General features: G+C 45.5%; 1 protein-coding gene across 2 annotated transcripts in view; it reads left to right on the top strand.

The window, feature by feature from the left end:
- Positions 1 to 24217, top strand: part of ROR2 (receptor tyrosine kinase like orphan receptor 2) — a 197722-nt gene extending 173505 nt beyond the window's left edge. For both annotated transcript variants that reach the window (XM_045833894.1, XM_045833893.1), the window contains 5 exons: positions 9487 to 9614; positions 14957 to 15271; positions 16381 to 16626; positions 20117 to 20319; positions 21681 to 24217. In XM_045833894.1, coding sequence (XP_045689850.1) covers positions 9487 to 9614; positions 14957 to 15271; positions 16381 to 16626; positions 20117 to 20319; positions 21681 to 23126 — 2338 coding nt within the window. In that variant the 3' untranslated portion in view covers positions 23127 to 24217. The remainder of the gene's footprint in view (positions 1 to 9486; positions 9615 to 14956; positions 15272 to 16380; positions 16627 to 20116; positions 20320 to 21680) is intronic.
- Positions 24218 to 24424: the final 207 nt, after the last annotated feature.

The raw sequence follows: 24424 nt of genomic DNA, 5'->3' as shown, positions 1-24424 counted from the left end.
AAATTTCTTTGTAAGCCCAAAATTAATACTCAGGGAGTGTTCACAGTCTCTTGTGGACATGTGTAGAGCAGTTACCCAAGGCACATGGTCCCAGCTGAGGTGTGTTTCTTGTTTTAGTCCTCCTACTGCCAACAGGTGTCCTTTTTGAGGTCTGTTTACACTTTATGCTTTTTGTTGGTGAATTTACTGTTGAAATGGTGCAGGAATGGTGCGGCAGTGCTGTCTGGCGATCCTTAATGAGGAAGCTGGGGTGTGTCTCCTGGAGGAAACACGAGTTAGGTAGGCTTTGCCCCTGAGCTTGGTGTTAGTCAAACAGGAACAGAAACCCATGTGAAACAAGGTGATATATTGATTGATTAATGAAAATGTGATGAACACGTACAGTAAACTGTTTTTCCACAAGGAGCAACGGCTTAGTATTTGCTAATTCAGTGTTTACAGTGACTTTATAGAAAACAACTACTACCGATAACCAGAATGGGCTATATTTTGTCCACATTTCATTAAGATGTTTGTCTTCCCCTTACCGATTTGCAAAAGTTTTAAAATATATTTTATATATCCTTTTTATATAGTTTTTACTCCATCTGGAGCTGAGGTTCTGTAATATGTTTCCATATCAATGGCCTAGTGAAGTGATTTGCAACCTTCTTCATCTCATGCACATATAAACTAATTACTGACATTCTGCGGCATACCAAAAAATATATTACACTTTTTACCAGTCTGATACAAAAAAAGGTACAATTTTGATTCATTCACACTGAACGGCTATTGTTGTGTTGGCTGTTGTCATTTTTTTGACCATCTAAGGGAAAAGAGGTCATGCCTCTGGCTAAATAGTCAGATATCGCATGTTTTTTTAAAGATGCTATTTATTTATTTATTTTTAGAGACAGAGGACGTGAGGGAGAAAGAGAGGGAGAGAAACATCAATGTGTGGTTGCCTCTCACACGCCCCCTACTGGGGACCTGGCCTGCAACCCAGGCATGTGCCCTGACTGGGAATCAAACCAGTGACCCTTTGGTTTGCAGCCCGTGCTCAACTATGCCTGTCGAGCCACACCAGCCAGAGCAGATATTGCATGTTTTTTAAAAAACTTTTCCCCCAAGGACATAATCTTTATATGGGGACTGTTAGAGGAAGAGAGGGAGGAGTTCGAACTGGTGGGCATGTGGGGGGAGGGGCTTCTCAACCTGCTTTTTAATTTAGTGCTCCTTGCCTGGAGGTTGTTAGGGTGAGTGAGAACCATTGTAAAAGTGAGAGGAGGGGGAGAGGAAGAGGAAAGGTGATGGAATGGACACTTTCCTTAGGGATGGAAGCCAGGACCAGGATATGGGGGCTGGGGGTAGGGAGGGAAGGCACCCTTTTATATACTGAGGCTCAACCAAGGTCACTTCTTGATGCCAGCTCCCCCACTCCCTGCCCACCCCAGCCCTATCCCAGCTTCTGGCCCAGATGCCTGCCCTTCTAGTTCCCTCAGCTTCTGTGCAGAGGAGGGGAATGAAGATGTGGGGAATGTGTCATCCCCTGCCTCCAGGTCCCTTGCCTAGGAGAACGGTTCACTCAGCCTGTCCTGAAGTCCCAGCTAGTGTCAAGAGGTCAGGAAGGCAGCATGCAGGCAGGGGAAAAGTTGTGCCCATCACCACTCCTCCTGATACTCTGCCCTTCCCCGGCTCCTCACATGAGGTTGCAACTCTTGGCTCCATCCTTGTGTATTTCGTCTTTGTTCTCCCAGTCGGGCCATCCTGCCTGCTGAGTGAATCACTGCAGTCCCTGTGTGAGTCAATACACCACAGCTGCCAGTGGCCATGGCAAAGACATCCCTGAGGCTGTACTCAGAACCAGGAGGAGCACTCCATGAGGGACACGACCCCTACCTGCTTGGCCAGTAGAGTACCCTGCTCATATGTAACAGGAATAAGCTACTGCTTGGATAGCTCCCTCAGTGTGACCAGGTTGGTCCACATGCCCAAATTGTAGCCAACCAGCACAACCTTGGCATTGAGGCAAGACTCCTAAGTCTCCCCATGCCACTTCTTGAGGGCACTGTCCAGTATTTCTGGTCAGCTAATGTGGAAGCAGTTGAGCACAGCATCTGAATCAGGATATGCCAGGGGTCGGATGGTAGGGACATAACTCTGGGGGTAGGTATCCTTGGCGATCACCTGTAGCAGTGTCTCTTGCCTCACCCCATGCCCCCTAACACCATGATCTGCAGCAGCTGCCCTGCCTCTCTACGGTCCTGGCTATGCTCCAGACCCCCACACAGCCTTCCCCAGGCATCACTGAAGCAGTGCAGCCACTGGGCCCCCACACCAGCTTCTTGCAGGCCAGCACTGAGCTCCCACCTAGGTCACGGCACCCCCTCTGCTTTACTCCCATCCCCTTAAGAAGTGTTGGCAGTGCACCAGTTGAAAATCGCTGGCCTAGTGCCTTGGCCACCACCTAGTGAATACCGCCATCTGTAATCAATAAATTCACTGTGACCTCTGTCATGTGAAATTTCTGTACATGTAGATCTGCTTCTAGGCTCTCTATTTTCATCCAGTAGCTTCTGTACCTAGAATAACAACACAATACTCTAACAGTATGGCTTTATAATACATCTTGCTATCTACAGGTTGGGGCAAAAGTAGGCTTACAGTTGTTCATATGGGAGATACTATAATAATTAATAAATAATAACAAGAATAAACTGTTTTGTATACTCACAAGTGTAAGCTGACTTTTGCAACACCCTGTATACACAAGTAGCCTTACCTACTACTATAGACTGAATTGTTGCTACCCCAGATACATATTCTGAAGCCATAACCTCCGCTGCCTGCCTTCCATGGGACTGTATTAGAGATAGGTCCTTTAAGGAGCTAATTAGGTTAAATGAGGTAGGTCATGAAGGTGGGTCCCTGATCTGACAGGACTGGTGTCCTTATAATTAGGGGAAGGAACCTCAGAGACCTCTCTCTGCCAAGTCAGGACACAGCAAGAAGGTGGCCACCTGAGATCAAGGAACTGAATAGGCCAGCACTTTGACATTGACCTTCTCAGCCTCCAGAACTGTGAGAAATCAATGTCTGTTGTTTAAGTTACCCCATGTCTGCTACTTGTTAGGACAGCCTGACCTGACTAGTACATCTACCTTGTTACTGTATCATTTTTCTAATTATCTTGACCATTGTCTTTTACTCTTTCATGTGAGTTTTATCGGTTTGTATTTTCATTGGAATTGCACAGAAGTTCAATTTTTGCCATTTTTCAGATCCAGGGTGATAATGTAGTTTTTCTCCTTTGGACATATCACTGTTATGTTACATAAAAGACTTCCTGTTGAATCACTTCACGGTTCTAGACTGACTGCACTAGGTCAGGTGGGCTGTTCTTCTGTGACCGCACTGACCTGCTAACTCTGCACTGGCACGTGACTTTTTGCCCAACACCTCGTAGCCCGAGGCACCAGCCCATTAGCAGTTGTCTTTCTGATGCCCTGATTTTTTTCTCTTTTGGCTGTGATTGTGTTTCAGTGGACTAACCACCTCCTTTATGATGTCTCTGGAAGTTATGCAAAACAAAGACAGAAAGGGAAGATCAATCAGCTTAAAACAAAATCGTTCACAAGTTCCACATTTTTGTCACTGGAATATCAGCAGCTTAACCTAGGCTGTAACTGTGCTCTTGGGCACAGTAGTTAAAGGTCTTTTGTTGTTGGTCTAGTGGTGAATCCTTGTACCTGCAAATGGAGAGGTGTACTGTGAATGATAGCATAGCTTTGGTCGATCCTGTGTCCTGGAACTCAATTTCAGGACATGCTGCTGTTGGTTCTGAAACTGGAACAGGAGAGGTCGTGGTGACTCACCCCCTCCAGGCTCATCGCCCTGCTTCCCGGTGCTGCCTCACATGTCCACACATGTAGACGCTGGCAGTGTGTTGCACATCAGTTTGCCTTTGCATTGAGGATGGTGGGGAATGGAAATCCTCAAAGGTTAAAGGAGTTACTGCCATTTACAATAGATTTTCTTTCCCCATTTAAGGGGGTGAAGTAAGGAGAGTTTGTATGTGGAGAATAAAAGCTTTGAGAATAGGCTGCTTCCTCACAAATGTAGGTTCAAAGACAAGGTTATTATAGCTTACTTAGGTAGTGTTTCAGTAATGTGAGGGGATTAATGTGAGGCTAAGCATCTCATATTTCATAGTGAGTTTCATTTTTATCTGCTCTTCTAAAAAGTGGTTCATTCTTATGATTATAGATGCCTACATACACTGGTGGGGTAGCCTGCTGGTGTGGAGATGGGTGATGGGGTGGGGCAGTTGGTGCACAGCAGGGTGCATTCCCTCAAGCTCGAGCATTAGACTTCCTTGTTGCCTGCAGTGCTTTCCTGGTCCAACCTCATGGCCCACGGTGCATACACACATAATGTGCTTCAGTAAACAGCTACTTAAAGGAAGGGTATTGTACTTTTGACAGTTAAAAGTTATGGGAACTGTTGGCTTCTGGGAAATCACCTTCCTTGGGCCTGGGTCCTGAGCCCTCTTATTTTTTTACTTCACAGATGGTAGTAATTCCAAGGCTTCAGCCATTCTCCCCCCCAGTGGTCATGACCTAGAATCCCATTTCTAGGTCTGATGTATATCACCTCCAGGCCCCCAAATGCAGCCACAGAATGGTGTCTCTAGGCGGATGACTCAAAGACTTTGCATGTCTAAACAGAACTTAACCAGCTTCTACTTCACACTCCTTCCATGGCTGTTTTGGGGGAGTTTGTCATAAATCTAGTTCAAACTTTATCCTAATTACAGGAAAACAGTGCTATTAAAAAAACAAAAACCTGAAACTGCCAACTGACAAACCAGTAAATAAAAATGACTCAGAAGAAACCAGGCTGCCTTACTATTGGTAAGTAAACTAACTTGATGTTAAAGCCCTTAAGCCACCAACTTCATCAAATTGAGTTGGAAGGAGGTGAGAAGAAGACCTAATTTTTTTCTCTATGATTTCTTATTATGGTAAATTTTACTTTCTGGAAAATGTAACAACTTTTTTTAAATACCATAATACAGAACCTGAATAAAAGATAGAAGCTTAATCATTGTAAGGTTATGTGATACAGGCGATAAGTGACTAAGTAGGCAAGCATTGTAGAGTAAACAGAGAATGCACAGTCTCCTTAATTTAGACTACATAGTGACACAAATGGAAATGCTTGTCCTTCAGCAATAATGATGTTGACATTGGACATGTAGTGACACATTTAATGCCCCGCTTAGCTTTTTGCATTCACCTGAGCCCATGTATTAACTATTATGCCCTATTCGTGCGTGAGAGCTTTTTATACACTGATCTCCAAAGTCACCCAAGGAAATACCAGTCTTCCAAAGTTTACTGAGTAGGGGACCAGCACCCTAAGCATGGTGGAGGAGAATAGCATTATTTCCCAGTGGAGTGGTCATGTCAGAACCAGTATATCTCTACCTCTGGTGCCTCATGCAATCCTAGCCTTAGAGATGGCCACGGCAAAAGCCAATGTTTCTAAAAGTTTCAGCTGACTGGGTTTTTTCCACATGAGTGTTGGTGTTGGGTGTATTCAGTTGGACTAGGTGAACTTTTTGCCACATTTAACCCAACATCAGTATAATTGGATGCTAGGAGTATTTCATTGTGGAAGTAGAGAGAAATCAATATAAAGTATGGTATTTGATTTTGAAGGAAATCATTCATTCAACAAATTTAAATTGAGGGCCAGTCCCTACAGTCCCTGTTCAGGGTGTTGAGGACACAGCAGCGAATGAAACAGACAAAAACTAAAAATTCCTTGTATTGTTTATATGCACTTAGGGGGCTTCTTTCACAAAGCGTGATATTTGAAAGATTCTTTGTGTGGTTTATTCCTTTTTATTGATGACATTCTGCTGTATGAAGGTACTACTATATGTTTATGCACCTATTGATAGACATTTGGATTCCTAGTTCAGAGCAATTATAAGTAAAACTGTTAAGAACATTTGTGTTCAGGTATTTTGGTGAACATGCTTTCATTTCTGTAGAATAAATTCTAGGTGTGGGATTGCTGAGTCAATAGGTAAATGTATATATAAAGTACAAGAAATTGCCAAAGTCGTGTCTCCAATTCACACTGCCACCAACAATGTCTGAGAGTCCCAGTTACCTCTCTTACCAACATTTGATGTTGTCAGTCATTTAATGTTAGCCATTTATGTCACATAATGTTAGCTATTCCAGTGTCGTGTGTTGTGATGATGCACAGTGGTTTAGTGTACATTTCTGCCATCATTAAAAATGGAACCATCTTTTCAGCCTACATTTTTGTGAAGTATTTGTTAGGCCTTTTGTCCAGTTTTAGTGTATTGTTTGTCTTCTTATTGCACTCTGGGATTTGTGTATTATGAATACAATACTGTATATTCTGATTACAATTCCTTTGTCAGATATATAAAATGTTCTCTCCAAGCCTGTGGTTTGCCTTTTTCTTTTTCTTTTTTTAGATTATTTATTTATTTTTAGAGAAGGGAAGGGAGGGAGAAAGAAAGGGAGAGAAATATCAATGTGTGGTTGCCTCTTGAGTGCCCCCTGCTGGGGACCTGGCCTGCAACCCAGGCATTGTGCCCTGACTGGGAATCGAACCAGTGACCCTTTGGTTCACAGGCTGGCACTCAATCAACTGAGCTACATCAGCCAGGGCATGCTTTTTTATTTTCTTAATGCTGTCTTAATGATCAGGAAAGCCTAGTTTTGATAGAAGTCTAATTTATCATTCTTTTATGTATCATGTCTAAGAAATTTTTGCCTTTGTCTATCTCAGTACTGTAAAGATATCCTTCTGTGTTTCCTCCTGAAGTGTTACAATTTTAGTGTTTATGTTTAGGTCTGTGATCCATCTTAAAAGCAGTTTTTTTGCACAATGTGAGTTATGTGTTGAAGTTCATTTTATTCCATACAAATATTCAATTTAAGCACCATTTTTTTCCAGTTCTTGCCTGAGGATATGTTTATTGATTTTAGAGAGACAGGAAGGGAGAGACAGATGGACCGACACTCAGACAGACATTAATGGGAGAGAGAAACATTGATCAGTTGCCTCCCTTATGTGCCCCAACTAGGAATCAAACCTGCAACCTAGATATGTGCCTTGATGTAGAATTGAACCCTTAACCTTTTGGTATATGAGGTGGTGCTTCAGTCAACTGAGACACTCAGTCAGGGCTCAAGTACCATTCTTGGGAAGAGGTCCTGGCCTCCTTGAATGCCTTAGAGCCTGTATTGAAAATCAGTTGCCCATATGTGTGGGTCTGTTTTGGTATTTTCTACTATGTTCTATTGATGTACTCTCATACCCCAATTCCACATTGTCTGGACAATTGTAACCTTATAGTCAGTCATACAAGCAGGTGGCAGGAATCCTCTTTCATTCTTGTTCTTCATGATTATTTTGGCTATTCCAGTACCTTTGCATGTGCATGTAAATTCTAGAATTAGTTTGTCGATTTCTGCAAAAGGGTCTACTGGGCTGTTTTTTAACTTTTGATTTTGAAATAACTCCAAACCTACTAAAAAGTTACAAAAATAGTAATAAATAGCCCATATGCTCTTTACCCAGGTTTACCAGTTGTCATCATTTTGCCATATTCGATTCATTATTTCCTCAGTGTATATTTGCAATTACTATTGTTTCTGCATCATCCCAGAGTATGTTGCATTCATTATACTTCTTTGTCGCTTAGTACTTAAGTGTGTGTTCAATGATATTTCCTTACAGAACTGCACCTTCAAATGTAGGGCATGTGTCCTTGAATTGCCATTTGTCTTCCAGTTTCTTTAGTTGTCCCACTTGTGCTTTTCAGACCCCTCTCCCCTCAGCACAGAGTCTTCACCATGTTGCTTTAGTCTCAACTGAGAAAATAACATGGGTCTATGTCTCTGTGTTTTCAGTGGTTGGTTTTTAAATGTTAAAGTAACTTTGGACTCCTGGGTTAACCCAGTTGGCCCATTACCCATTTCTATAATGTCTTTTTACTTTGCTGAGCCCAGTTGGCTGTTGTTTTGTGGAGCATGTTGCTGTTTGATTAGGAGACATATTGGTCTGTAATGTTTTAGGATATTCTTGTCAGGTATTTTTATCAAGGTTATGTTTGCCTCATAAAACAAATTAGAAGGTGTCCTGTACTCTATTTTCTAAAGGAGTTTGTGTAAAATTACTAATGTTTATTGCTTAAATGTCTAACAGAACTCAACAGTTTCCATTATTTGGACCTAGAGTTTTAATCATGGAAAGGTTTGTGATTACAGCTTCATGTATGAGATTTGGGTCTATACTGAGTTTCTATTTGTATTGGCAGTGATTTTGATGTTTGTGTTTTTCAAGGAATTTGTCATTTTTTTCTAAGTTGTTGGATCTATGTTTATATATTTGTTCATAATATTTCTTATTATCTTAATATTTGTTAATGTCTTTGGTGATGCCCCCTTGTGCTTTCCTGGCATTAGTGATGTGTATTTTCTTTTTTTCTTGATCAGTTTTTCCAGGCATTAGCAATTTATTAACTTTTTTAAGAACCAACTTTTTACCTTATTGATTTTTCTGTTATCTTCTATTTTATTGATTTCTGCTCTTGTCAGTAATGTTTTCTTCTAATTACCTCAGTTTTAATTTGTCATTCTTTTTCTAACTTCTTAAGGTGTAAAACCTTATCTAGTATTTACAGCTACCTTATGTTTATTTTTTGTAGTTTATATTTTCACATTTTATTTAAAATTTCTGTTTAATTTTCCTTGCATTTTCTTTTTTTAAACCCAAAGGTTATCTGGAAATGTGCTATTTAATTTCCAAATATTTGAAGAGTTTCTAAATATCTTTCGTTACTGATTTTTGATTTACTTTTGTGTGATCAGAGATATATGGTTTCAGTTATTTTAAACTTACTGTGAGTTACTTTGTGTTGAGCATACAGTCTTTCTCCAGGAGCATGCCCTGAGCATGGACATGGTGTGTGCTGCTTGTTGGGGGTGCTCTGCAAAGGCTACTAGGTCAAGGGGGTAGTTACTCTTTCCACTGCTGTTTCATCACTACTTTTTTTTATTAGTTCTCATTGCTGAGAGACCGGTATTAAAATTGCCAATTATAATTGCGGGTTTGTCTGAGTTGTCTTCTGGTTCTGTCAATTCTTGTTCCCATATTAGCTCTGGTATTAGTTGCATTCATGTTTATGTCTTTTTGGTTAATAGACCCTTTCATTTGAGAGGCGTTTTTGCTGAGCACTGGGCATCTTGGCTGCTTCCAAGTGTTAGCAATTATGGGTAAAACTGCTACAAACATCTCTGAAGGATTTTGTGTGGACTTAAGATCTCCATTCGTTTGGGCAAATACCTCTGAGGAAGAAGATAGCTAGATCATAAGATGCCAGATCTAAAAAGAAAAATTTACTGGGGAACTCTACTCCCTCCACTGAGCTTACAGACTGTGTTTCCCCAGAGATGACGACCATGAGGATGGGTTCTGCCAGCCTTACCGGGGAATTGCTTGCGCTCGCTTCATTGGGAACCGGACCATCTATGTGGACTCCCTCCAGATGCAGGGGGAGATCGAGAACCGAATTACAGGTAGGAGCATGGGCTTTCCTCGGGAGACAGCTACAGGTTTGGCCACCTCTCACCACTCGGACAGTCCACTTGTGCGTTTTTTCAGGTCCTACCTTGGACAGTGGGTTGCTGCTCCATGTCTCCTGCAATAGAAAGAGATCTTTTTTTTAGAAGCAGTTGCAGTGGCTACTATGCTTTACCTTAAAATGTTCCTCCCATTTGTATGTTTAAATTAGCAAGTGTGGGTTGTTAGAAATAACTGTACTTCTGACACACTGAATGAGGCCAACTGTGCAGGTACGAAGCCCTGAGTTGTCTTGTCCTCACTGCCTCAACCAGGGTCTCCCATCCCAGGGCCGGCCACCCTGGTGCAGGCACCCCAGCCCCGAGACACTTACTGCACTTGACTTTTTTATTCTGCCTTTCGTGACTCTGCACCCTCTTGGAGTTGTGCTGGTTAAAGGTACATGGGCCTGATCTCAGTTGTTTGGGAGAGGTTGCAGGTCATGCACGGGACACTGCCATGAACTCAGACCTGTACCAGCCCTCAGCTCCCAGAAGACACTTTGAAGCATTAGAGAGATGAAGCAAATCTTTCAGGAATGAAGCAGCTCATTCATCTCTGGTTGGATGTTAGCCTTCAACACACTGACTTTTACACATTGATGTAAAGGTCTTCTTGGGGGAACCCCTTGAGAAGTGAGGACGTGAATTAAATGAGCTCTGCAAAGCCCTCTTCCTCCTGTCTCTTCTCTCCCCACGAAGGCACACACATTTCTTGCTCCAGATGCTATAAGCACCCAGGAAAATCTTGTGAAGAAGGCAGGTATATCAGTTTAACTGGGTTTGCTACACAGTAGGTTTTTTTAATATCCTCACCTGAGGATGTTTTTTTTTTCATTGCTTCTAGAAAGAGAGGAAGAGAAAGAGTGAAACATTAATGTGAGAGACAAACATCAATTGGCTGCCTCCCATATGTACTCAGACCAGGGATCAAACCTGTACCCAGGCATGTGCCCTGACTGGGAATTGAACCCATAACCTTTTGGTTATGGGACAGTGCTCCAACCAACTGAGCCACACTGGCCGGGGCTCTACACAGTAGTTTTTGACCTCAGCTGTCCACAAGAATCACTGGTTGACCTCTGATGCTGGGTTGCCTAGTAGAGTCTGATGAGGTTTGCCCTGGTAAGGGGCAGGCATGACACCCCCAAGCAGAAACTCACGTGTGTGTCTTTGAGGTGTCCTGTTAGGTTGGCCAAAAAGTCTGTGTTTTTTTTTCCATAAAATAAAAGACACATTTTTTTATTTTCACCAATAACTTTATTGATTTTGATATTTTCAGTATGTTGCTATCTCCTGCTATTGGCTTCTAATGGATAGAGGCCAGGGATGCTGCTAAATATCTTTCAATGCATAAGACAGTCCCCAGCAAAAAATTATTTGGCCAAAATGTTAATAGTGCCAAGAAACATCACAAACCACTTCTGACATGTTTGGTCAGTAACAGCACCTTCTCCTTACACTGTACAAATTTTCTTCCATCTTCAATACTAAAATGACTACCCCAAAATTTGCCAGTTTTTATTTATGTATTTATTTATGTATTTATTTATTTATTTATTGGTCGGTTGGTTGGTTTTATATATATATATTTTTTAGTTGTTTAAGTACAGTTTTCTGCCTTTTACCCCCATCCCAACCCCCCCAGCCCTCCCCACCTCCCTCCTGTTTCCACCCCACCCTTGTTTTTGTCCATGTGTCCTTTATACTTTTTCCTGCAAACCCTTCCCCTTTCCCCCTGAAATTCCCTCCCCTCTCCCTTCCAGTCACTCTCAGCCTATTCTCTATTTCAGTGTCTTGGTTATATTGATAAGTTTTTTTTAAAGTGCACACTGATAGGACAGCTGTCACAATTTAATCTAACAAAGGTGTTTTGGATGAAGTTAAAGACAACGAAGCACTTACTAGAGCCACCGTATGGGGGAAAAAAAAACAACAACAAATGAACTTTTTGGCCAACCCAATACATTTAGGTCAACTCTGGTCTTGCCTTTCACACTCAGTCTGTAGGGTCTAAGGTAATGATTATTGAAGGGTCTGTCTGGCCTGTACAGTTCCAGAGTCCCCTGAGGACAGGGCCAGATATCTGGTAAGAAATGGAAAGGCAGTAGTGGGACCTGGCAAATCCTGGAAGGTGCCATCTGGATCCAATGGTGAGAATGTTTGGAAAACGTTGCTATCTCTCATTGGAAGAGCTTCTCATGCCATTCATAAAACCTTCTGGGCACAACACAAAATACTTTACATTGTGACTTAGTGTATGCCTACATGTATTTCACAGAATTGAATTGCATCACAGGAAACACTATTTACCCTTAATAAGACTTGGATTTTTCTCTTTAGTTTTATATTATTTTTTAAAAAATTGGTTGTACCCTTTATGTGAACAATGCACTCTGACATTCTTTGTTCTGTTAGAATTATCTTTCCAATTATGCTAGCCACAACTGCAGAATTAATTTTACAATCCACTAGTTGGCAAACACTAATTCAAGGCCCACAATTTTCCCTCTGTTATTTCTTCAGGAATTGTGTAAAGGATTGGACAGCTTGTATATCTGATCAGACTGGTTTTATAGCAAGTTTTAGATAAAAGTTTAGAATGAGGATTCTCTAAATTTGTGGATTTTGGTTTTTATTTTATATGTTATTTTTAATTGTTTTTATTGTTGTTGAATTACAGTTATCCCCATTTCCCCCCATTGCTCTCCCCTGCCCCACCCATCCCCTCTCCCACATTCAGTCCCCCCTAACCATTGTCCCTGTCCATGGGTCCTCTATACATGTTCCTGACCCTTCCCCTTCTTTCCCCCATTGTCCCCCTCCCCCCAGTCACTGTCAGTTTGCTCTGGATTTCCATGTTTTTCGCTCTATTTTGCTCATTTGTTTGTTTTGTTCATTAGGTTCCTATATAGGTGAGATCATATGGTATTTGCCTTTCTCCTCCTGGCTTATTTCACTTAACATAATGCTTTCCAGTTCCATCTGTGCTGTCGCAAAGGGTAGGAGCTCCTTCTTTCTTCTGCATAGTATTCCATTGTGTAAATGTACCACAGTTTTTGATCCACTCATCTACTGGTTGGCACTTAGGCTGTTTGCAGCACTTGGCTATTGTAAATTGTGCTGCTATAAACATTGGGGTGCATAGGTTCTTTTGGATTGGTGTTTCAGGGTTCTTAGGTATAATCCCAGTAGTGGAATTGCCAGGTCAAAAGGCAGTTCCATTTTTCGTTTTCTGAGGAAATTCCATGATGTTCTCCACAGTGGCTGCACCAGTTTGCAATTCCACCAAAAGTGCACTAGGGTTCCCCTTTTCCCCACAACCTCTCCAGCACTTGTTGTTTGTTGATTTGGTTATGATGGCTATTCTGACCAGTGTGAGGTGGTATCTCATTGTGGTTTTAATTTGCATCTCTCTGATGACTAGTGATGCTGAATATCCTTTCATGTCTCTGGGCCCTCTATATGTCCTCCTTGGAAAAGTGTCTGTTCAGGTCCTTTGCCCATTTTTTAATTGGGTTGTTTGTCTCCCTGGTGTGGAGTTGTGTGAGTTCTTTATATATTTTGGAGATCAAACCCTTGTCTGAGGTATCATTGGCAAATATATTTTCCCATATGGTTGGATTGCTTTGAAAATTAATTTGAAGGTGTTCTAGACTGACTGTGATTTAGACTGCTTTTGTTGTAATGTTCAGTTCAGACAGCCTGCTCATCAGAACTACTTCCCAGGACTCTGGGAACTTCCTAGGGAATGAACTCCAAGAAACCTTCAGAGTGATGTGCAGGGTGTGGGTGAAAGTGAGGACATGGATGGACTTGGCACCTAGAATCATACTTTCAGAAATCAGCTCTCAGTTGCAATGTCAGGGGGAGAGGAGGAGAAATACTAAAAGGGTCAGCTCTGACATTGGATTAATCGATTACCTCAGAAGAAAGACTAATGGCTTTTGTAGTCTTCCCCTGCTTGGAATTCAAGGCCAGTATTCCTATCCTCATGGTTGCTAACTCCACAAGGATGAGATTCAGCTGGATTCACACCTGGTTCTGTGGTCAACCTCTGTTCCTTAGTTTTAATATTAGCTAGGAGTGACCTGGAGGACAAAGGATGTGTGACCCACATACCACAGAGTGCTGGGCACAAGGTGCTCGGTGCAAGTGTGTGAACACGGCTGTTACACACACTTGGGGGACATTCTTCTTACTTGCCATTTTACAGGCTTCACGTGGGCTTTCATTCCCCTGACTTTCCTGTAGTAAATAGCTGGGCAGGGCGGAACTGGGCTCCCATGCAGCTGTCTAACCTGGAGCCTGCCTTTGTGCCTGGTGGGTCTCCTAGGGATAAAGGGTGCCGGCAGCACCACCTGCTGGCCAAGAAGGACATGGCACTACAAGTGGATGCGGCTGAGGTATCCCAGATATGAAATTCCAGCCTCTCAGCAGGGCATGTAGGGGAAGGGGCCACTCTTTCTTTAGCCATCCAAGATCAAATCCTTAGAAGCAGGTCTTTCACAAGTCAAAGTGGGGTGGGCCTTCTTGCTGGTGACTTCCTTTGGGTCCGACTGCCACAGCCTTCCCTCCTGCCCTCTTCATTTCTCCATGTCAGGTGTCAAGTTCTTCCTCTGGGCTGGTTCATTCCCATCATACCTCATCCTGTGATCTTGCCCCTAAAAACCAAACCTAGGGACCCCAGCTTGGAGCCTCCAGAGCTTCTCCCCAGGACCACATCTCTGTGCCTCCTTTACCACAAGTCTCTCCCCACTGTACAGTTGGTATTCAGTTCTCTGTTCAGCACCCTACCACTCTCTCTGTCTTCCTTTCCTCTGCCACTCCCTGTCATCTGGCTCCTCTGACCATGCTGAGGCCTCCCCAGGCTGCTGTGACCTCTCCTGCAGGCCTTGCAGTGTCTGGGAGAGCAAGGCCTGGTCCCTGTGCCTCTTCTCCAGCTTCTCTTTCTAAAGCCACACCCAAAACTTCACTTATGCCCTGTGCTTGCAGTGCCCCCAGTCCTTAACAGGGCCTGAGGAGGTAATTTTTAAGTCTGAAATGGGATTCTTCCTGTCATAGAAGAAGCATCTAGCTGGATGATATCTTGGACCTAGTTTTTCTTCTTTTTTGTTCTGCTTTTGATGTGAGGCCTCCTACCTTCTATGTCTGGTTCAAATTAGGGCAGCTTACGTGCCTCCTGGGGCCCTGGGGTGGGGGTGAAGAAAGGGTGGAGGGCTGGAGGCACTGCTAGGCAGGGTGGGGGCACAATGGGCGGGGTGGAGGCTAGCCCCCTAACAGGTCTCACGCCTCCACAGCGGCCTTCACCATGATCGGCACGTCAACACATCTGTCAGACCAGTGCTCACAGTTTGCCATTCCGTCCTTCTGTCACTTCGTGTTCCCGCTGTGTGATGCTCGATCCCGGGCGCCTAAGCCTCGAGAGCTGTGCCGTGACGAATGTGAGGTGCTGGAGAGTGACCTGTGCCGCCAGGAGTACACCATCGCGCGTTCCAACCCACTCATCCTCATGCGGCTACAGCTGCCCAAGTGCGAGGCGCTGCCCATGCCTGATAGCCCTGATGCTGCCAACTGCATGCGTATTGGCATCCCTGCGGAGCGGCTGGGCAGCTGTGAGTCCCACCTACCCCCAGGGCCTCTCTTCCAGTAGGATTGGCAGGAGGGCTTAAGAGCAGGGGTATCAGTCACAGCACCAGGCCACACCCAGCTGGCCCCTGCCTGTCTTTGGGACCCAAGTAAGTCACTCCACTTCTCTGAGCCTCAGACTTCATTCTGTAAGTTGGAGTCATTTGTCTGCCTGGATGCCTGCCTGCCACGAACCACAGTGAGGGGCATCAGGGGAACAGGTGGGCTTCCAAACCCCGCAGTGATCAACAAGCCCCTGTCCTCACTACTAGGTCAGGTCCCCAAGCCTTCTTCCAGGGCACCTTGGACAGAGGCTGCATCCATTCCTTGGGCCAAGGGGTTCCTGAGTATGGCAGGGCTCCTCTGGGCCCTAGGAGCCTGGTCCCTGCCCACTGTGCTCCCTGAGTCCTGGATGCAAGGCTTGCTTGTGCGACTTTGTCATTCGTTAAGTATCATTTCCTCTTGTTCCATTGGAATGATGACTGCTAACCTTGGGAGTGGGAATGAAGATTAAATAAGTTAATAATATTTAGAAGGTTCTTAGAACAGTGGCCAAACAGGTAAGCACTCTGTAACCATTCAACACATGCATACCCCAGGTCTGGCTCAGAGAGTACTGGGGGGCTCCTCTCAGGAGGTGGAGTGACTCACGTGGCTGAGGTGTGGGCCTGGCCTGGCAGCTCACCCCTACTGAGGCAGCAGGGGTGTCTGAGGTGTGGGCCTGGCCTGGCAGCTTCTCTCCCCTCCTGCCCAGTTTAGTTTTGCTTCCAGAGCAGATGTTTATGAGGTCCTCATTCTGGAATGGGGATGCCTGGTAGATCCCAAAGGTGGTTTCAGGGTCATAGAATAACTTCTGCTAAGTTTTCTTCCCTGTATATGTCCCTAATGTACCCCCAGTTTAATTAGTGAGTTTGGGGCTTAACTGCCATTTTTTTAAATGCTGCTTTTCTTAGAAATTATGGAAAATCCTTTGGTCTTTTGGAAACTCCAGTTTGAGTACATGCAGACAAATTGGTTTGTTGTCCTTTCTGGAAGAGTTACACAGGAAGGCCTGCTTGCTTTTGATTCGAGCCTCCTAACATATCTCCTCTCTCAGACCATCAGTGCTACAATGGCTCAGGCACAGATTACAGAGGGACAGCGAGCACCACCAAGTCAGGGCACCAGTGCCAGCCGTGGGCTCTGCAGCACCCCCACAGCCACCGCCTGACCAGTGCAGACTTCCCTGAGCTTGGAGGGGGGCATGCCTACTGTCGGAACCCTGGGGGGCAGATGGAAGGCCCCTGGTGCTTCACAAAGAATAAAAACGTACCCATGGAACTGTGTGACATACCCTCTTGTAGTAAGTATTCTCTGTCTCATTTTTTAAAAAGTATTGACTATTGAGTATCACGTGGAACTGGGAGGCTGATGGTACTGGGCACCACCCCCATTCCACTACCATGATTACTTGTTCTAATAAAACTGTTGCTCATTATAAAAGTAATATCTGGTCATTACAGGATGTTTTAAATTATAGAAAAGTCTTAGGAATCATGGGCAAATCACCTCTAATTTCCTCACTCTGTTTGCATTTGGCGGCCTTCCTGTCAGCCCTTGTCCTGTGTGTAGTCCTTGGATTCACTTTGCATCTGGTTTCTCTGTCACAGTACCAGCGGTGCCCCAGCTGTGTCTGCAGTTGGGGCGCCCTGCCTTTGTCTTCTCTCCAGCTTCCAAACTTAAATCTCTTCACCATTTTCCCTGCAATTGTCTGTTAAATTATGAATAGGAGAAGAGCTTGTCATTATTGCAAGCTTTATAACCTTTATTATCCTATATTCCAATATGTGTGTCCCACCCGCTCCAGTTAGCCTGGGTACCTGAGACTGGGCTGCCTTCTGAGTCTTCCATTTTGGAACCTGAGGTAGGGAGTTGGTGGAAGATTCTTGGGAGAAGATTGATAAAGAGAGGTGGCAGGTGAAGCACATCAAGGGTCACCATTCACCTGGAAACCTTTCCTGGCAGCAGGCGTGGGGTGGGTCTGGTGTGCCTCCACACTGCCAGTGATGGGAATGCAAACCTGTGCTCATTTCCTTCTCTGAGTCCCAGACTTGCACTTCCATTCACTCAGCAAGCAGCACACACACCAATCTTCAACAGTTGTATTCATCATAGGAGTAAGATTTAAGAGTGAAATGTCAGTAGTTAGATTATAGTATAGCTACTCTATGGAATGTAAGGAGGGATGTTCATGATGTCCTGTTAAAGGAAAGAAGCAAGTTGTAGGACATTGTCTGTGTTATATCTGTGTGTTCTCTCTCTCTCTCTCCTTCTCTTCCTCCCTCTCTTCTTCCCTTCCTCCCCATCTCTTTTTTCTTTCTTTTTACAAAAAAGCAAAATGAGCAAAAGCTGTGTGTGTATCTGTGTGCACATAAGCACTTACATTTCACTGGTGAAGTTTGAGGAAAATACACACCAGACTTTTAGCAGTGATTTCCCATGACCTGCAGAAATATGAAAATATAAGAGTAATGAGCAGTTATTACTTTTATACCTAAAACTAAATCAAAGCAAAGAAAAAAATTTATGTTTGACCTGTCAATTGCAGGAATCTTATATTGCAGAAATACTTGTACTTAGGGGGCGGAAATGCAAAGACATTTATTGCAGAATCACTTTTAATAGCTAAGTAAGAAACAGACTGATTGTTTACCAGTAGGGGGTTGGATGGAATTGTGGGCACTCTCGAGGAACACTCAGAGCTCTGTGCTACATGTGCTCTCTGAGATGGATCACTCTGCCACAAAACCAGGAGCAGGGAGATATGGCTGATACAATTCTATTTAAAATGAATTCTAGTCAAACTTCTATTTCAAAAAAACCATAAGAAACTGCTGCTTCTATGAGTCGAAATAGTTGAATATTGGTTATTTCATGTTCAACTTAAAATATATGAGGGAGAAACCCCAAAAACCTGGAATTTATTTATAAAAATTGTATATTTATTCTTACATGTTTAAAGTTCAGTCACCTTCAAAGTACTTTGCATTTGATGCAATACACCTATCAAGACATTTTTTTCCACTGCTCAAAACAGTTTTTGAACTCAATGATTTTGATGCCTTTAGTGCTTCTGCTGTTTTTTATTTCACCTATTTCACATTGGCAAAACGTTTCCCTTTGAGGATTTTGTTCATCCAGGGAAACAAAAAAAAAGTCACTTGGGGCAAGATGGGGTGAATAGGGAGGGTGGGACATGGAGGTCATGCCATTTTTGGTCAAAACTGCTAAACACTTAGTGCGGTGTGGGCAGGTATGCTGATAAATCCCCCATCTTGAAATGGGTAAATGTGTTGAAAGTGTCTTAAAAAAACTTTTACTGAAGCTGAACACAGCCTCTCATGACAGTACCAGCTGGTACACGGCTACAGATGGGTTCCCAGAACACTCACCTAGTAGGGAAGCCTGTACTACAAGGGGCCAGCCCTCCAGAACATAATTCCAGTATTTTTTGGGCCCCCTCTAATACATAAAAAATCAGGTGAATAGCAACCTATTAACAATGGAATAGTCTTTAGCAAAATGAGCTGTTAGAAATATTCACTGTTCTGTAATACTCCAGTTGTTAATAAGCATGTGTTCTGTTTGTGATTTTGAGAAGGTAATGATAAAATAAATGGTCATATATGAGGTAAGTATATGGACAGTGCTCACACCTCTGATCTTGGCCTGAGGTGTGGATTCTTCCAGACCCTGATAATGAAAATTGACAGACTCTCCATTGCCTCCTGAGGCTTCCTCCAGGTGGTGCCAGGAGAGTTTTGTGTGAGGTGTTACTGTATTTTAGTTTGGATGCTGGGATGCCAGGCTGGATTTGGGACAGTGATGTGTGCTTGTGTGTGTGTGTGTGTGTGTGTGTGTGTGTGTGTGTTTATACTGAGGAGGCAATACTGTTCATTTTCAGGTGAATTATCTCTTCTGATTAGAAGTCACTTGTTTGCTTTCATATGGAGAGCTTGTTATCCACTAGTCATAGGGGCACCCATGTCCCATGTGATTATTCACAGGAGTTGGGTGGGAAAGTGGCCTATTTGGGGGTCCGGTTCTGCCTCCTTATGAGGGAGCCCCCAGCTCTGCTCCAGTTGTCAGACTGCCACCTGAGGCCTATTGTTTGACTCCAAGTCCTGGATGGGAGACAAAGGGCTGCCCCTCAGTCCCAAAGGACTGGGATGGAAGGTCTGCCTGGAAGCCTCACAGTGTTCGTCCATCTGTTGCATGGAGGCTCTTCCAGAATTCTTGTGCCCTGTTGCACTCTGTACTAGCTGAGACTCGCCAGTGCCACTGCACTTTCAAATCAAATGTGCTTTTAATCAGTACTTTAGAAGAATATGTAATGTAAATTTACAAAAAAATATGGACAATCCTAAAATACGGAATGGGGAACTAGGTAATTTCCAATCCCTGTACTGAGTTTCCTTTACTGAGGACAAAGGTCAGACGTGTTTCGTCACATTTCATAAAGATGCATTTGGGCAGAGCACGTGTTTCCAGTGGTGTTCAGGTGTTAGGAGGGAAACACACTGCTGCTTGGGGCTTTGGGAGGCCTCAGAGTCCATCAGTGCTCCGTATTTTATTTTTCCCATGGGGCCACTCTGGACTGGGTCACATAGGCTGACCCAGGGTGTGCATTGTTTTGGTACGTTGCCTTTTTTTAGGTTGGATATGTAATTGTGTCCATTTGTGCAACCAACCTGATCATTCACGTGTGTTTAAATAGTGTAGCTGGAGGTGGGAGTGGACCAGTAGAGAGCCTGAAGTTTTCTGAGGACTCAAGGAAGCCTTGCTGTTGGCAGGTCCCAGGGACGGCAGCAGGATGGGGATCCTGTACATCCTGGTCCCGAGCATCACCATACCCTTGGTCGTCGCCTGCCTTTTCTTCCTGGTCTGCATGTGCCGCAACAAGCACAAGGCTTCAACCTCCACGCCCCCACGCCGGCAGCTGATGGCGTCCCCCAGCCAGGATGTGGAGATGCCCCTCATTGGCCAGCACAAGCAGGTCTACCAGCTTACCCTCTGCCTGCCCTGTTACCTTTCTTAATCTACTGAAGCACAGCACTCTTAAACTGTCTTTCATTTCATTGTTTCTTCTCTGAAACATGTCAGCACATTTGTGTCTTTAGAAAATACGTGGTATGCATGTCGAAGATTAATGTGCCAGTGGGAAGCTTTTCCTTCTCAGTCTTCCTTCTGTGATGTTTAAGCTGTGCCTGTGGGGGCACCAGAACCGGGCTCAGGCTGTCTCCCCTACCGGAGGGTCAATATGACATTGTGAAGGGACAGGGGCCTGTTGCTGCACAGTGTGGGGTGTGGCTGGGGTTGCTGTTTTGTTTTTCAGGGAAGGATAGAGCACACAGTCTTCTAGAGGAAGTGGGCAGGCCGCCCCCACAGTAGGAGTGGTGGGGAAGGTGATAGCCCACTGAAGTGCCACACAGGAAGGTCTACCACAGCCGCTCAGCCATGTGATGGGACAGTCACCTTACTTCCAAGCTTTGCAGGGGCGGGGGGGATCAACCTCTTGCAGGCTTGGAAGGGGAAGAGTAGACTCTCAAACTCTGTCTCCAGCAGTGTTTGGGGGCAGGGGTGGGGTAGCTGGACAGCAAGGGGGACACAGAGCCCTCTGGGGTCAGGGAAGCTCCCAGGAGGATGGCAGCCAGACCCAGAGAAGGGGTGAGAACCGTAGAAGCTGAGAGGTGTAAGGTTCGCATTGATTTTTATTCACATGGTGCTTCCATCAAAAAGCATCTAATTGAGAATCTAATCAAGAGGAAGATGCAAGATAGGCCAACTAAGGAGCAATGTGAGAACAGCTGGCCTGGGCTCTAAAATGACAGAAATCATGGGACCTGCACCTTGGGTTCGAGAGAAAATAGACATGGATCTTGCTGTGCTGAGCAGTGGTGGCTCTTCCGTGAACCTCTTCCGTGACCTCTTCACGGACCTGTTCCGTGAACACATATGTATTGGGGAGCAGGAAAGTTCCTGGGTGGGAAGGACACAGCTGGGACAGTGCAGGGGCGATTGGGGCCACTGGAGCTCAGCTTAGCTGGGTATGTGTATGAATAGGTGTGCACATACAGTTGATTATGATATCTCAGCTGCACTTGGGACATAATTGGCAACCTAGTGGGGACCCGTTGAAGGTTTCAGACAGCCTCATGACATCAGGGTGCGTTTAAGAGCAGAAAGTAGTGTGTGGAGAGGGCTGAACCAGGGGAAGGCTGGATCAGCAGTTCCTCTGCAAGGCTGTCCTGCCAAATAGCACTAGAACTGGCACTTCCAGAGCCCCTTAGAACTTCTCTATTCTTCCTTCTTGAGTTGCAGTGGCAGAAATGTTTCACTAGGCTTTCTTCTTGGCAGGCCAAACTGAAGGAGATCAGCTTGTCCATGGTGAGGTTCATGGAGGAGCTTGGGGAGGACCGCTTTGGGAAGGTCTACAAAGGCCACCTGTTCGGCCCTGCATCAGGGGAGCCGGCCCAGGCCGTGGCTATCAAAACTCTGAAGGACAAAGCAGAGGGGCCACTGCGGGAGGAGTTCCGGCATGAGGCCATGCTGCGGGCACGGTTGCAGCACCCCAACATTGTCTGCCTGCTGGGCATGGTGACCAAGGACCAGCCCCTTAGCATGATCTTCAGCTACTGCTCTCATGGTGACCTCCATGAGTTCCTGGTCATGCGCTCGCCACACTCCGATATGGGCAGCACGGATGATGACCGCACAGTGAAGTCAGCCCTGGAGCCCCCCGACTTTGTGCATGTGGTGGCTCAGATCGCATCGGGCATGGAGTACCTGTCCAGCCACCATGTGGTACACAAGGACCTGGCCACCCGCAACGTGCTGGTGTACGACAAGCTGAGTGTGAAGATCTCTGACTTGGGGCTCTTCCGCGAGGTGTACTCAGCCGACTACTACAAGCTGATGGGGAATGCGCTGCTGCCCATCCGCTGGATGTCCCCCGAGGCGATCATGTATGGCAAGTTCTCTGTGGACTCGGACATCTGGTCCTATGGCGTGGTCCTCTGGGAGGTGTTCAGCTACGGCCTGCAGCCGTACTGCGGGCACTCCAACCAGGATGTGGTGGAGATGGTCCGCAGCCGGCAAGTGCTGCCTTGCCCCGATGACTGCCCGGCCTGGGTGTACGCCCTGATGATCGAGTGCTGGAATGAGTTCCCCAGCCGGCGGCCCCGCTTCAAGGACATCCACAGCAGGCTTCGGGCCTGGGGCAACCTGTCTAACTACAACAGTTCAGCGCAGACCTCGGGTGCCAGCAATGCCACACAGACCAGCTCCCTGAGCACCAGCCCGGTCAGCAACGTCAGCAACGCCCGCTATGGGGGCCCCAAGCCCAAGGCTCAACCCTTCCCGCAGCCACAGTTCATCCCCATGAAGGGCCAGATCCGACCTCTGGTGCCTCCTCCACAGCTCTACATCCCTGTCAATGGCTACCAGCCTGTGCCGGCCTATGGGGCCTACTTGCCCAACTTTTACCCCGTCCAGATCCCCATGCAGATGGCCCCACAGCAGGTGCCTGCCCAGATGGTCCCCAAGCCTGGCTCTCACCACAGCGGCAGTGGCTCCACCAGCACAGGGTATGTCACCACTGCACCTTCTAACACGTCAGTGACTGATAGGGCAGCCCTGCTCTCTGAGGGCACTGAGGATGTGCAGAACGTCCCTGAAGATGCGGCCCAGAGCCCCATGCAAGAAGCAGAGCAGGAGGAGGACGGCTCTGTCCCGGAGACTGAGCTGCTGGGGGACAATGACACTGTGCAGATGGACGAAGCTGAGGTCCAGCTGGAAGCCTGAGGGGTGCAGTGCTGAGAGGCGCTGGTGGGAGATTTCAACCACCTTGACAGGTGAGCCCCAGGCACTCGAGGTCTGGCTTGCTGCTCTTTCATCATGCAAAATCTCACCTCCAGCATCCTTTTTGCACAGAGCTGCTGTTTGGCCATTGTTTGGTCTTAAAGCCAATGGCACCTCAAAAATGGTGACCCCCTGTCACCATTTGTGGCCTGCTTTTCCCTGGAGGAGGATGGGAGTGAGCATTGCCTGTGCCTTGAAGGAAAATGGCTGGTGTCTTACCACCACTGTCTTGCGTGTGGATCTAATATCGCACAACTTTGGGACAGCAGGCCTGCTCAAGGCAGCAAGGTGGGACTTGAGATTGGTGACTCTTAGCAACTTGCTGTTGGCTATAGATGGAGGAGCTGCCTTTCCTTTGGCTGCCCCTGCCAGGGACTGGTGGGAAAGGGGCTTCTGAAATGGGAGTCCCATTTTAAGACAAAATGTGCCTTAAAACAAACCAACACGATTTTGTATTTTTGTGAAGTGATTTGAATTATCCTGCATGTGTATTTTGCCCACTTTTCTGGCATTTAAGGGAAAGTATTTCTTGGGTTTGGAATGTTACAAAGGAAGCAGTGGTGTACACAGCACTGTATTGTTTGTTTTCTTGGAATCATGTACAGACCTTAAATGTAATTTATATAATTTTCGTATGCCATTTTCATTGAAGTATTTTGAGTTTAAAATAATGCCTTAGTAATTTAACTGTTTACTTTACCCATCTGGGATGCTGCCTGATTGTATTTTGGTTGCTTGTGTTTGTACCGATGTAAGAGAGGTCCGTTCATTTCAGAGCTCCTGTGAGAAGAGGCCCGTGGGCACCCTGCACGGGACACACAGACAGTGCCCGTGTGTGACTCCCACACCTGGTGTCTCCAGTAAAGTGCAACCACATTAGCTCGGTTCCCTGCAGGTTGTGAGGGTGTCAGGGGTCAGGCAGTGTGGGATGGGGAGGTGCTGGATGGTAGTGATGTGGGCTGAACCCTTTGCAGCCTAGGCTGGACCAGAACCTGAGAATTCATGTGAATGTGGATGTACGTTGTTAAATAAATGATGGAAACAAGCTCCGTTGCTTTCTCTGTTAAGGACTCTGGGGTGAATTCATTGCTGATGACATGAAGTAGGTCTTTGGTTGTAAACCTCTTTCCTCCTGAGGTACCAGGATCCCTATTTAGACTGGTGGCCTGGTGCTGACCAGGGTGCTGCAGCAGTGTGGTGGGGTGAGGCCATGAGGGAGAACGGACCTCCTTCACTACCTG

Source organism: Phyllostomus hastatus, unplaced genomic scaffold, assembly GCF_019186645.2.
Source record: "Phyllostomus hastatus isolate PE091 unplaced genomic scaffold, TTU_PhHast_1.1 phas_contig_195, whole genome shotgun sequence".
In the NCBI taxonomy this organism is placed as follows: Eukaryota; Metazoa; Chordata; class Mammalia; order Chiroptera; family Phyllostomidae; genus Phyllostomus; species Phyllostomus hastatus.
The sequence above is the reverse complement of the archived record's forward strand: the minus strand, read 5'-3'. Positions and strand labels throughout refer to the sequence as shown.